Below are 15,430 nucleotides of genomic sequence, written 5' to 3' on the forward strand. Positions count from 1 at the left end.
TAATCTATGGGTTTAACCCATTTAATGCACTGTGAACATGTTCGAAAGTGTTTAACATGTTTGAGTTTTTCCACTTCTGTGTGTGATTGTGGTTCCAGAGTCAATTATTTCCAAGTGCCTTCAGTTTGACAAAGAATGCAGAGACGATTGGGCTCTCGCTGTAAAATAATTAGACAAGTGTGTGTGTAGGTGTATAGATATATATATATATATATATATATATATATATATATATATATATATATATATATATATATATTTATATTTATATATATATATATATATTTATTTTAAATATTATATATTTGCCATATTTGCATACAGTGAGGTCTACATAATGTTACCTGCTGTGGTTGCTAGGAGATTTGTGATGACACTGGAAAGCAAATCGGTAGAAGTCTGTTTTTTTTGGCACCGCCTCATATACACACATCACTGAAACATTAGTCATGTTCACAGTGTGACAAAGTATAACAGTGTGTCTGTGATTCAGGTTTTTTATGCTCATATTTCTTTCTTTATTCGGCATTGCAGTTTCTAAGCAGATAATTGTTGGCAAATAGCCTTTTACATCTTTTAGACTTAGGACAAAATGAGGTGGGAAATCCCAGAGCTGTGACTCAAAAGAAAAGTGAGTGACTTTTGGATGTTCCCGTGTGTGTGTTTTGTAAGTGAGAGCGTGTGTTCAGCCCTTAGTAGGTATGCGTTGCATGTACAGTAGCTTGACCAGTCGGGGCACATTCTTCACCGCAACACAACACGTCATCCAGAATTGTTTCAGGCAGGGAGAGCAAATGTGGTTGCAGAGACCCTGACGCAAACACAAACCAGTTGCTTGTGACACAGTAGTGTAATCTACAGCTGTTTAGGTTGGGCAGTACAATGTGTTACTACTGAAGGGCAGCTCATTTAATTTAGGTGGTTGGTTTTTAAACAGAGGAGAAATAGAAATAATGTGTGTTTTGCTTTGCGGTGAGCAGGAATAGGGAAATGGTTCGTACTGAAATGTGTAATAAACATCCCTCTGGAGAGAGCTTTAAAACTAAATTATTTTATCAGCATTTACTCAACACTGCATGGACATATAGTTAAAAACACATTTTAACAATCTAATTTTATAAATTGATGTCTGTAAGAATCCAAAGTACAAAGTAAATTGGACCTGGAAATGTTCATTTTAAAATGCCTCTGAAATGTTCTTACTGTAAGTGATGGGGTACCATATGAAGTATAGCCCAACCAATAATGGATTTTGAGGTCGATAATGATGTTATTTGTTTGAAAAATATTACTATTTGTCACGCTTTTCAGGACAGGACCACTAGGTGGTGCTATAGCAGAGATACACGTTTGGCCCTATAACTCCCAAACCATACATCGTGCATTAAAAATACACATCCACGCGTTCCTGAATTCAACTGAATCTCCTGATATAGGCCACGCCCATTTACGCCTAGACCTTTATGCGCGAAAAATCACAATTTATCGTAAACCTATTTTTTAAGTCCTCCTAGACCGTGCGACCGATCTGCACGAAACTTGGTACGTAGCATCTCCAGACCGACCTGTCAAAAAGTTATAAAAATAATTTTTATCGGATAAAAATTGTGCAAATTACGCACGACCAAATTTGTGTAGCTAGCTACGAAAACACAAACTTTGCCATATCTTGGCCAAAATGAATGCTATCAACCTGAAACCTTAACCAAATTTTACGAAAATTGGCCACTAGGGGGCGCTATAAGTCCCAAAAGTTTATATCTCATTAAAGGCAAATCCATTTTTACGAAATTTTGAGGGTATCATCTAGGGCCACTCCTGAGGCCACGCCTACAGTGGGGTACTGATTCGTCAAAGTGGGCGTGGCCTATGGGACCCAGGTTTGGATTCACCACTTACACTAATGTGAGCAACTTCAAATTTACAGTGTAGATGTAGAATGGTTCATGGACCTCACATACCAAATATTACACACATGGACCACTAGGTGGCACTATAATGTCACACGTGTTTTTGCCTACAACTCCCACATTACACATGGCACATTAGAAAACCTTACATCCACGTGTTCCTTGAATCAAGCTGAATCACAGGATATAGGCCACGCCCATTTACGCTAAGAAGTTTGTGCAAAAGCAACTTTTTCAAACTCCTCCTAGGCCGTGCGACCGATCTCCACGAAACCTGGTACATAACATCTCCAGATGGACCTGATGAAAAGATATCAAAATAATTTTGCTATGTTAAAGTATGCACAATTTACAAACAAATTTTCTTAGCTAGCCACAAAACACGAACTTTAGCATATCTTTATTGTTCTACATGCCACTCTGCGGCACTATCCCATATTTGGTGATGATCTGCCTTTAGGAGGCGCAATAATTGAGGTAGAAGTGTTTTGGCCTTTTACTCAACAAATGGGAAATTTGCTATTGCATGTCACTACAGACTTTGGAGCTCACACTTAGTGAAATTTCCTGACTTTTGCCTCGCCGCCATCGTGCTTTGGGTTCCCCTTTCGTGGGTTCCGCTTTCGTGGGCTCCACTTGTCATCGGGGGCGACTCTTGCCGGTGTGGCTTGGACCCCTTCACAACTGCTTGCAGTTCTAGTTTTATATCTATAACTTCAATTGTTTCTGATTCCGGGAAAAAAAAAAAAAAAAAAATGTTACAGACAAATAACAGTTTTAAACCAAGTTGTGAGTGCTTTAATAGAACTTGAGTCAAACAGAGGTCAATTCTTTGTGATATTTTCTGTGATTATTTAGAGAGATAAAAGATGGAAGCAGCAGAGCATGTAACACGCAGGCCAGACGCTCTTTCTCTTTGCGTCTGTCATTTGAGGAGACCGACGAAGTGAAAGATCCTGATAACGCGTGACAAAACCCAAACTAATGGGGTTTGTCAATCCAAACGAGGCTTGACATTCCTCATCTTTGAGTTTTCCTTAAAGCGTGTGTGTGTTCATGCAACTGCGTGTGCCCAGAGGTATGCATTGTTTCCTGCATTCATCTGTACCTGGGGTGTTTGCTCCTTTTGTACTTGATTCTCTGTTCTCTGGACTGAAACTCCACTCCCTGTCAAATACCAGGTTGATGCTTTGACAGTGTTGTCAGAGCAAGCAGGACTCGATTAAATAAGTGACATCACACAACACAAGGTATGCTGCACGATTATTTACGAATCCTACTATGGCCACGCTATACGAAGCAGCTCGATTGGTTGGGGTTAGGCATTGACCTCAAGTGGTTAAGGTTAGGATAACCAATTGGTCAGGGGATAGGACCTGTACAATTCGGGTTACGTTGCCTGGCGTAAGCATGGACGCCTGGCCAATAATAGTGTGAGAATGCTATTGAAGGGAGGGTCTTGGCGTGGCCATAGTAGGATTCATAAATACGCATGCTGCACACCACCTGGGGTTGATCTTTAACCATTTTGAATCAGTAGATCAAGATCAACTGCTCTGCATAAGATTATTATGAAATCTTGTGCTGTTTTTATTTTTTTGGTCCCACTTTACTTGAACGGAACATTTAGAGGTTTTCTGACGTGTGTGTGTGTGTGTGTGTGTAAGAGAGAGACTGACTATGTAAGGAGAGAAAATTAAATTGTTGGAAGTTGCTGTTGGCCAACAAGGCACCATTTAGGGAATGTGCACTCAGAATATTTCTCTCTCTCTCTCTCTCTCTCTCTCTCTCTCTCTCTCTCTCTCTCTCTCTCTCTCTCTCTCTGTGTTTTTATGTCCCCTCTGAACTGGTATTATACGTTTGGCAGTGTGTCCCAGGAAGTGTGTGTCCCGAGAAGTGTACAGTTGGCCTGACACTTCATCACACACTTCAGTCTGAATCCAGCTGTCAACTTTGCAGTTTGTGTGTATTCTAGTACTTTCCTCACAGATGTCAAAGAGTGTTTGACTGATGTAGAGCAGGGGGAGCTCTCCAGGTAGCGATGACATAACATTAACATCTCGTCTTCTTTCCTTTCCACACTTTGCTTTGGTTTGCTTTACCAAAAAATAACACAACAAATATGTATTTTTTTCACCCTTCTTTTGGCCGATGACAAAGTAATGTGAATAAGAATGGCTGGCTGGGAATGTTGCACTCCCAATTTGTCATTGTCATTGGTGGACTGTTATCCATTGTTATTAATTATTTTAGCTAATTTTACTGCCACACTTCACTTAAGTGCCAAACCCTTATGGACCGTCAGTGCTGAATGTTCCTCAGCCAGAGAACCAAAAACAATTCATCACCCAGTATTTCAAAAAATGCACTAGTTTACATGCTAGTGAAAGTGATGAGTTGAGATGTATTAGAATATTACAAGAAACAATTTACAAGATACCCATGTGATTGTTGTAAAAATACTAGTTGTGCATGTGTTTCTGATGAAAAGTAATCTGTACTTCCTGTCGCTACATATAAATCCCTGAAAAAGGAACAGCTGTCAATTGTATGTTTATTCTGTATTAAGCTCTGTCAAGTTTAACCTCACCGATTCTCCCCTCCCCTTCATTCCCCAGATCATGATCGAGTTCTGCCCCGGAGGTGCCGTGGATGCCACAATGCTAGGTAGGCTTTTCTCTCTTGGCACGCTGTGTGTTATCATAAGCACACCACCTTCCTCCTTGTCACGAAAGTCGAGTTCCAAACCTGCAGCAGTGCTGTGACTACACCTGTCCCTTCAGCACAGACTTTTAACAGGGTTTCCTTAAATTCGTAAAAGTATTGTGTTCTAGGTCTTAAATAATTTTAAACGGGTCTTAAATTTCCCTACGTCCATGCAATGCCACCTCTGATGCTCATTGAAATGTTTTTTTTTCCCTTCTTTTTTTTCGTGGTGTTGTGGTTCTTTCTTTTGCTAGTCCAAATGTAATTTGCTATATATGTACAGATTTTTATTACTCTGTCACCTTAATTCAATTTTAATAATTTGATTTAATTTGCAAGTACTTTTGTGACTCTGCATTTTGTTGTGATAAAGTTCTTAAATTTTATTCTTAAAGGTCTTAAAAATACTTAAATTTGACTTGTTGAAACCTGCAGAAACCCTGTTTAAGGAAGTGTAGAAACATGATAGAAGGTCAAATATGTGCTTTCAATCCACGCTATTGTCTTAAAGCTCCAGTCTATACTATTGAAGAATCACGGCATGTTTATTTTCTATAGGAGAAGTCTAGAACACCAGCGTTTATCACAATACGGTTGATTTTCTCCGAACTTTTGCTGATCATGTACTGCAGCTTCACCAGTAGGGCCTTGAATGCTTTAGAAAGCAGTCAGACATGGTGGAATCCTTCTGTGTGGGAAAATCCCCTGGTCTGTTTTTGCTGGGTAATCCACATCCTCATATCTGTCTGTACCCCCACTGCAGCTAACCAAACAGACACAGTAGAATAAAGTCTGCAGGGCAGGACTAGCTTAGATGTGTGAAAGCTTTTCTGATCTGGGATTACTTATCCAGCAACTTTATCTGAGAGACTTCCATTGATATCATCACAGGTTTACCTTTTTGTCTTTTCTCTCGCAGCGTTCACACACTACATCAGTCTTTAAACTTTGTTTTGCCATGATTGTATGTACACTAAATATGGAATCTGCGAGGTGTGCATTATGGCTTTTGAACCCTCTCAGCTAGTTTTCTCAACTCTCACTTCGATTCGGCTCTTGTTCTCAAGCCTATTGTTGTTCTCCCCTATTGTGACAGTTAACCCTCCATCTCTTGTGTCCTGTGTCCACCTCTCTTGCCTTTATCAGAGTTGGATCGGGGGCTGACAGAGCCGCAGATTAAGGTGGTTTGTCGCCAGATGCTGGAAGCTCTGAGGTACCTCCACAGCATGAAGATCATCCACCGAGACCTGAAGGCCGGTAACATCCTCCTCATGCTCGATGGGGACATCAAACTGGGTGAGGGGTTTATATATTTATACTTTAGAATATTGCTAGTTGTAGGTGCTTGTACAACGTTGACATTTAACTCTAGCATTTCTAGAAAATAAGGTTTATTGCATTTACCATTAGTTATTGATTAGGTATCATGGTGTCCATTTTGTTCAAGCTCACGCACGTAGGTGTACAAAGTCTGAAAAATGCAATACGTTATGTTCAGAGAGTAACAACATGAAGTGATTAAAAACATATTTGAAATTTGTGAGTTGGATTTTGTTATGTCTCTCTTTACGCTCCATCATTCACCGAGAAAACCATGTCCCTAGCAAAATGCTGCAAGTGGTACTAATTCTCAGATTGACCCCGTGTTAGAATTGTATATTACAGGTTATCTCTGGAACTATGGTCCGTTGTTTCTTAGTCTTACATATGCTGTCGTATGGGCTGAACACACACATGCAGCCACATACATGCTGTCACAAATGCACACACAGTTAGGGGCCCTGTACCCCTCCTGTGGTGCTTTAGGAGGATCATAAGTCAGCATTGTGTGGGAAAACTGCATTCTCAGAAGTTTTGCATATTTTCATTTATTGGCTTTTTGAGGAGTTCTCCACATTCTTCACATTGCGCAGCTGAAGCTGTGGATCCAACCCATTCACCAGCATGTTTTGGATTAGAGTGTAGTTCCCAGAAAAGGAAAAAAATGGTCTCTATGTGCTTTATGTACAGTAAGTGCAAGTTAAGGAAGTGCAGATTTTCTTTCTAAATGGCTGCATGACATTTGGATCCTCATACAACAAAAATATCTGGGTGTGTTTTGCATGCATGATGTTTTACTTTCAGTACTCTTTGACTAACTCTTTGTTGTTTTGCACTCAGACCAACAAACCAAAACACTCAGTAGTAGAGAGAACTATAAGCTGCATAGGGCTTCAAAGTCTGGTGCTGGTTCTTTGCGGAACTTGCTGCACTTTTTTTCTAACTTGAGTTTGATTCCAAACTGTTTATTGGTCCATGGTATCATTACAATTTATTTTGCTCTTTCTCTTTTTGCAATTTCAAATGACACATTGCTCACTGGGCTGGACTTGTACTTCTTTTTTAAGTCATTTTCCATTTCCTTACATTCGTCCCTAAGACACCACAGTAAGATATAATCACTGGGAGTTGCCTCTTTAAACTCATTAAGTCATGACACTGACTCATTTACAGTCTCCAAACTTGTCTCACTACGTGTTAATTCAAACAAGGCAGCAATTACCTGTCTCTGAGGTCATGCAAATGCATTATATCCACCTATGACACGTGGGATTAAACATTATGTATGTAACATTATGTAACAACACAATATTGTTATTTATACTAACAATTTAATACATTATCTGACATTTTTCACTTAAAATTTTTAAGATCAAATCACTAAATCTAAATTAACCCTTGTGTTGTCCTCGGGTCAAATATTTTTTTTATATCAGAAATATGGGTTTCTTTTAACCAAATTGACCAGAAATAACATGGATGCATGAATGTATGTCTTCGCAGGTAAAATTCATGATTACTTTCATTGAATTTTGGGTGTTGAAAAACAAAATGGTTTAAAAACAGTATCCTGATCAAACTTTGACATATACCAGTCTGTGATTCACTCAACATCTTCTGATCTTAACTATTAGTCAAAATAATTCATAATTTCTGCTTTTTTTTTAACTGAAGAATTAGGGTAAATTAGGTTTATTGACTGTGAATTAAAAAAAAAAAAAAAGTTCATGGTGGACAGGAAGACAACACAAGGGTTAAATCTAACTATTCTATTTTTGGAGTTTGTTGGGATTCCCCGCTGAAACACCTATTACTGTGCACTCTAACCCTAACCTTTAGGTGTGTAGGGTAGAAATATTTGCGTATAATCATCATAATGCTTCTTGAGAGACACCCTTGGTGATTATTTAAGAGAACATATCGTAGGTTAAACCCAGTGATGCAGCACATTCTACAAAGGCTTTGCCAGAATGTACTGAAGTGTATTTGGCTTCTAGGTTTATAAGATTAATAATGTTACCATGTTAATGTGTAAACTCTTATTCCATGTACAATAAAAGCAGAAGTACTATTTATTGTCTTTGTATGAGGTAAACATTCTTTCCGCAAAAGTTTAGACTGCAAGAGTCTAAAATTATATATTTCACTGGAAGGTCAAATATACATAGTTGAATTGTAGTCTACAAAACCAAGACATTCATTTAAGTCCCCGTAATAGAACATGCCCGTTTGTAATTGAAACAGCCAGCCTACTGCCTTGTGAGTAAATGGATTCTGCCAAGTGCTCAACCTTGGTCATGCCACACGTAATATTCTTACTTGCAGAGAAAAAACCTGTTGTTTTCAAAGTGAAAACAACACCCCTGTAATCTGAGGGTCATGTCAGGAAATGGGGGCAGCTTGTTAAGGAAACTGAACTGCTATAAATTCACTGATTCGGGCTTTGTGCTCAGTGTCATGACAGTTTTACAACCTACAAAGTATTTGTCTACTACATGTACAAAGGGGAAAAAGGATGAACTGGCATAACTCTCTCTTAAATGCTTCTGAGGAACTTCTTTTAACTATCTCACGTCACGTTTTGTTGTTTTTGTCTCTTCATTCTTGTAGCTGATTTTGGCGTATCTGCAAAAAACACCAAAACCTTACAAAGAAGAGATTCTTTCATTGGAACGCCATACTGGTGAGTAAGATATTACTCTACATTGGAGCACTATTAAGGAAACGAGCTATCCATGAGCTTAGGATGGCTAAAAGCTTTTTTTTTTCTTTTCTAGAAATAAAAGAAATTCAATTGAGAAACCATTCAAAGATTAGAAATGCTGTCTCTTTTGCTTAATACAGTGAATTAAATGCCTGGCAAATCAATATATTTCATCACACTGATGCAACATTATTTAAATCCAATACAAAACAATCCTGTTCACTGATTTGGATTATTAATGAACGTCCATTACATTCAAGCCATTGCCAGATGAGTTGCTACAATTCTAATTAAGACTATCAGCGCCACACAGCTCTCTCTGAATGTCTCAGTATGGCTGTGTTCAGAAGATTGTGTCGTTCGGCGACTTTCGCGCGCAGAAACTCAAGTGAAGATAATTACCTCTTCTGAAGAGTCCACCATGTTTTGTTTTTTTAATCCTCCATGTCCTCCTTGGCTATTAGCAACTGTGTGGAGGATGGGTGGGGGTGTGCGCGATCACGGAAGGCTGTATCATGTGGACACGCAGACAGTTTTGTTGTCTTTACTTAGAATTCCTCATGGGGGCGACAGAAACTACGCACTATAGCTTTAAATGCACTGATTAGCAACGTCAACAATCCAAAAAGTCAAGAGAGACAACACGAGCGTGCTTGATGTTGACATCTGCAAAACTGTGAGTAAGAGAGAGGAGAAACGCTCTTACTGGTATCTACAGTAATCATCAGTTAGTCATTGCTGCGTTGCTCAGACAACAGTGTTGTAAATACTGCAGGTGTATCTTTATGATATCCGAAACTATTAAATCATGCTGGGACTGATCAGAATCAGATTTTTACAACATGATGGTTACCATCTTTACAAATTGAGTTACTTATTAGCTCTGTCACTTGACGCTTGGCAACTACTGTATATATGTAAGACCTGTGAACTGCCTCCAAAGTTCAGTATTCCCACATGGTCATGTGATGGTGATATTCGCGCAATTTTTTTTTTTTACTTAAAACAAATATGTGTGGCATATGTCATGGTAATGACTATTCAACCTTTTGTTTACTCTCTCAGGATGGCCCCAGAAGTGGTAATGTGTGAGACAATGAAAGATGCTCCGTACGACTACAAGGCTGACGTCTGGTCTCTGGGAATCACTCTGATTGAGCTTGCCCAGATTGAACCCCCGCACCATGAGCTCAACCCCATGAGGGTGCTGTTGAAGATCGCCAAGTCAGAGCCTCCCACCTTGGAGCAGCCGCACAAATGGTGAGAATGCATTAGCGATTACTCTAAATTCACTAGTCAGTAATTGTATCATATAATATGTGCAAGTTGTGAAGAGAAAGCAGGGATGTGTTAGCCAGAAAATTCAATTAAACCCTAGTATTTACAACTATTTTGCACAGTCCATGATTTATTAGTTTGGACATAGAATATGATAGGAGGACAGAGGCTTATATCTTCCTGTCTAGATTTCACTGGGTCATCTAATTTCATTCTATTACCAGATTTTTGCACACTCAGTGTCCTGGAATTTACTGTAGACTCTCAATGTATCACATTGTCCTCCCCCTCTGTGCCTGCAGCCCATTTTACCCTTATCAATAAACTATAGCAACAACTAAGGACTTTAGCGAGTGCCAAACTATAACTTTTTCCCTATCAATTTTATGAGTCTGAATGTTCCATAGCAGCACATCTAGTTCTGCAAAAGGGAAGTTATCAGGTGCTGAAAGGGCATTTGGGATGGGATGGAGCCCACTCATCATTCCTGTTGAAAGCTTTATTTTACAAAGCACAGCTGTGCACAAAGATGACCCACGTGTTCCAACATCACACATATCTGGAAATGTTGTGTTCAAATGTTTTTTTTATGTTGGTTAACTATTCCTTTAATCTTTCCCTCGCTCCCCCCTATCTTGATACCTCTTGTTTTTGATTAATGTTGTTTTCTTGTGTTCACTCAAGGTCACAAGAGTTTAAAGATTTCCTGAAGAAAGCTTTGGACAAAAATCCAGAGACTCGTCCGACTGTAGCCCAACTCACCGAGGTAGGCCCTGGCCCTTGCAGATGTTACACAATGCTGCACTTTGATACATGATGAAACATTATCCTCGCTCTGTCCTTATCTTGAACCAACACACATATAAAGTACAGGGCCATTTGCCATTTATTCTTCTATTTTAAGACCTGAATGGAGTGATCAATGCCAGGAAAGTGAGCCGTGCCCCTGTAGACGGTACTAGCATGTCAATGGGAGAGGTCTAGAATGTGTACAAGAGAGGGCAAGAAATGGAGCAGGCAGAGAAGGAGTAGGACAGCATCAGAAGTGAAAAAGTTAAGTGAAAGAACAATGCTAAAAAAATAAAGGTGAAGAAAGGCGATTAAACATTTAGGAATTTCAGAATTGTTCACTTTTGAAGCACCCTCTGGGGGCTTTTAAAACATTTAAATCTCAAAGGCAATGGAAGTTTTTGTGCCAAATAATTTAGAATGATCACAAATCCCCTTTGTTTTCCAACAACAGTAAATGCATATAAATCCAGACAAGTGACAATTATAGGAAAGGACAAGTATTTACATGTAAGGCCATTTTGGCACAGCTGAAATATTCTTAAAGAGGCTGATGACAGTCTAGCAGTAAAACCTTAATATCTGAGGATGAACTTAAAGCTGTTTCTCAAAGTCCAGAGCAAAATAAATGAGAGAAAAAGTAACAGGGTGTGGATTAAAGCACAAGCGCAGCGTCTATTAAAATTCAGAGCCACAGTTTCCTGTCTGTATCCCACAGCTGAGGGAATTCCAGCTATTTACATTCCCACCCTTAGCCAATGGTATATCTGGATTACCCTGAGCTTGCCACCTCTGTCCAAAGAGGGAGGGAGGGAGGGAGAGAGAGAGAGAGAGAGAGAGAGAGAGAGAGAGACTAGACCCGGGCCTGCTGGGATTTCTGCATGTGCTCCCCAGTGGGGGAGAGACGGGCGCGGTCCGGTTTTTGGTGCCGTGCTGGAGGTTTTAGATGTTTATCATGCCTGCTGCTCCTATACGGCTGTCAGATAGTATTTACTGTAGATAGTTGTGCAATGATGGCATTACATTCTGCTGTGCAGTGGATGTTGAATGAAGTGAGGAAGTTACCATCAGTGTAAGCTCTAGGTCAGCCTTGCAGTTATTCATTGGAGTGTATGGATTTGGAAAACAGATGTAGCACAGGAAGTGAACGTGAAGATTATAATGAATCATAGATAAGAGTGTCTGGGGTGTAGGTGCTAAACTGTGTGTGTGACTATTTCAAAAGAGGAAATAAAAGGACAAATCATAGTCTTTGTCATCATGCAATTCTAACATGGTATTAGTTTTAAACAGATTTGAACATCTTGCCCTGTGTTTGTGCCACATGTGTGCTTGTGAAGAATGTATACAAAACAACATGACACAGTATCAGTCACTGTGGCTGGCGGGAGACCATCTGGATGACTTGTACTCATTACACTGAATATAGTTCTCCTCCCACATAGTTTCTCATGGTCAGGATTTTCTACAGTGTTTTGGGTGTAGCTTCCATTCATGTATCATAGTGTTAGTTTTTCTGTTTCTGATCATCTGGTCAGGTAATTTTACCATGGGAGTATTTGGTTATTTTATCTCTGAGCCAGGGCTTTGTAGTGGTTCTCAACATTGACATGTGCAGACACAAACACACACATGCAGTATTTATACTTCTTTACTTGTGAGAGCCCTCATTGACATCATGCATTCCTTAGCCCTGAACCATAACACTATCAACTATAGGCCTAAGCTGAACTATTACCCTGACTTTACTCAAAACCTAATTCTAACATTAAAGAGTCAGTTCACCCTTAATTCCAAAAAAGAATTTTCTCGCCGATTGTTCTAGTTCAGAGGCTGGGAGGCAAGCTTCCCCAGTAGGGTGCAGGAGAGTTGTAGGGGGTCATGGAAGGTCTGAGGCAGAGAGACCAGTGAATAACGGTGTTTCCTTTCAAAAAACAGGAAGTTAGTTATTGTAATTTGGCTCAGTCAACAGTCACAGAAGCGGCTGTGATACACAGCTCATGGAGGCAGTTAAGGTACTTAGGAGCGCCAGATTTCGGCAATTTAAATTTGTACTTCTTCTTGAAGTCATAAGTCGGTCAAATCGAAACAGAAAAGACATCATACACATATTTTACTCTGCTTAGAAAAAAGACTATTGTAACTCCAGAACTTGCCTGAGAAACACCACATTTTTAGGTTTTCGACAGTATCAAAGCAGTCCTGTGATAGTTTTCTGGAAATTCATGGTTACATTACAAACAGGAACTGCTAATGGCTAATTTGGCATGCTTTTAATGGCACAGGCTTGGTTTTTGTCACACTTTAAGACCCCTGTTGTGGTTTAATTTGTCCAGCTTCTGAGATATTTATCCCTACCATTTCTGCCACCACCCAAATATCATGGAGGGAAATTATATTTTGCCTTTGGTGCCCAAAGCTTTGGAACAAATAATCATTTTTAAAAAGTCAAATTATTTTGTTGAAAATATGTCCCTGTTTCTCTAGATAAACCTCAAAAGAAGCTATCAACAGTTTCCATAGGAACTATTTTTCTCTATATATTAACAGGAACTACTTTATACTGAGTAAGGGATTTGTCTCAGACTGATATTTCAAAGTTTGGACACATAAAAGTCAAGTCAATTGTATTCATGTAGACCAAAACTACTACATGCCTAACACCAACCATTACCCCAAATGTAACCTTAACCTCCAACCACCCATTGAAGAAGTGAGGACTGACCACAATGCCTTTCACAAGCACAATTTCCCAAAAAATTTGCTTACTCAAGGTCTAAAACTCAAATGTAACCCTCACAAAGAAAGAAGTACAAATGCACACACTCCACTGTCACTGCTACAGAAGTTAGTCTGCCCTCATACGATGCACCTCCCTCCTCCAGTCCCCTAATGGGCCGTGTTGTTCACATTTAACCTTTTCACGCCCAGCCATGCATGTAAGACCCAAAATCACTAGCCGCTTTCGGTCTAAATCAACGTGAAACCTAGGACATAAGCGGCACTGAGCCACATCTTGATCCATAATGGCAGTACAAAGAAACATAGCCAGATTTAACAGATCAACAATACTAAACTATTTGCCTTTTCTCTCCTTTTGATGTGCCTCAAGGAAACTGGGTTTAGCTTGAGTATGGGAGGTCTGAGTTGTTACAACAAGCAGTTGGAAGCTGAAATCTCAGATGTTACTACTGTATGGTTTCTAATGGGGACTGAGGGGAAAGGAAAAGAGATGCAAAGATAATATTTTGTTTCAGTAATTTTACTAAGCAGTGAAGGCTTAGATCAGTAGTGACAACTGGACAAAAAAAAAAAGTCATAATCTGGGGGATATATTACTATTCTAGGCTTTTATATTGAATAGGATAGAACTAAAGCCGCAACGATGAATCGATTAGTAGTATTAGTAGCTCTTGCATCAGTGTGTAGTGACCTGCATCACTAACTTTGATTCTGACGTCTGCTGTATAATGATGTTAGTCTTCTAAAATGAGGTATGGTAGACTACCTCATTTTATTTTTTAACTGCATCACTCATTCGATAGATCTTGTTCTCATCTAATGTTTCTCCTTGATTCTTGTTCAACTTTGGAGAAAATCTGTCTAAAATTCAAGCCTTAAAGTCCTTAAAGACATTATTTTACTTTACTGTTGGTATGGTTGAAGAGTAGACTGCCTACACATTTTTTATTTACTTTGCCCTTAGATGCATGTACCTACAGCAACAGTAGCTAAACTTTCTCACCGTCTTCCAAGCATCTCAAGCTTGTAAAGTATTATTGGAGCATTCAGTGTAGCTGCACATGTTGAAGTCCCAGCATTTGTGCATCTTACTCCATACCACCACAGGTTTGTATGGCCTTAACAGTCGGACTGATCTCTCAGCATGTTGGTGCGCACACAGGAAGTGGTAGTGTGGTTGTTGAAGTCAGAATCCGTTGAACTGTGTGTCTTGAATGAAATGTGTCGCTCTCCTCTACGTCAGTTGCTAAGCTTGTGTTGAAATACATAACGTTACTCTGCTGTATCAAATAAGTTAGGCTGAGTGGAGCTCATTTATATATATATATATATATATATATATATATATATATATATATATATATATATATATATATATATATATATATATATATATATATATATATATCTCTTTAAATTCCAATTCCATGCTGTTTTTGGTCAGGACAAATACAAGATGCCCCAATGTAGACAGACACATTAACAGTACTAAGACCCTTTGGATGTATATGTTTAAAACAAATTAAATATTTTTCATAATCTTATGTATGCATTCTTATTTCCACTGTGGTATAATAAAAAGTTAGATGGCACTTTACACTACCTGACTCATCAGACAAGAGCTGACTGTCATTTCGAGACGTTAAAAGCTGAAGCCTAATGCAGCCCTGGAGGACAAGCCTCTTGCACACAAACAACTGTGATCAACAAATGTGCACGCACACTTAATGGTCCAGCACCTATTGTAGCCTTTTCCCTGTGTCAGCTGTTCCAATTAAATTACTAGGTAGTGCAAAGCATCTGAATAATAGATGCACTCAGATGCACTCAACTTTTAATTTAGCTTTTTATTCACCTTGCACGCAACAATTTTACTGCCCTGTTTGCACTATGGGGAAACACATTTTCCTTTTTAGCAGCTGTAGAACTAAAGATGGGCTTGCAATTTCAGGGACATGATGTTGGATTAAATATTGCTATA

The 15,430-nt window shown here is 39.1% G+C and overlaps 1 protein-coding gene across 1 annotated transcript in view; it reads left to right on the plus strand.

The window, feature by feature from the left end:
- Positions 1 to 15,430, plus strand: part of stk10 (serine/threonine kinase 10) — a 46,133-nt gene that overhangs the window by 16,239 nt on the left and 14,464 nt on the right. Inside the window, exons 3-7 of the mRNA XM_078265224.1 lie at positions 4,529 to 4,577; positions 5,763 to 5,912; positions 8,547 to 8,619; positions 9,706 to 9,900; positions 10,603 to 10,684. Of these exons, the coding sequence (XP_078121350.1) occupies positions 4,529 to 4,577; positions 5,763 to 5,912; positions 8,547 to 8,619; positions 9,706 to 9,900; positions 10,603 to 10,684 (549 nt within the window). The remainder of the gene's footprint in view (positions 1 to 4,528; positions 4,578 to 5,762; positions 5,913 to 8,546; positions 8,620 to 9,705; positions 9,901 to 10,602; positions 10,685 to 15,430) is intronic.

This window comes from Sander vitreus, chromosome 13, assembly GCF_031162955.1.
Source record: "Sander vitreus isolate 19-12246 chromosome 13, sanVit1, whole genome shotgun sequence".
NCBI lineage: Eukaryota > Metazoa > Chordata > Actinopteri > Perciformes > Percidae > Sander > Sander vitreus.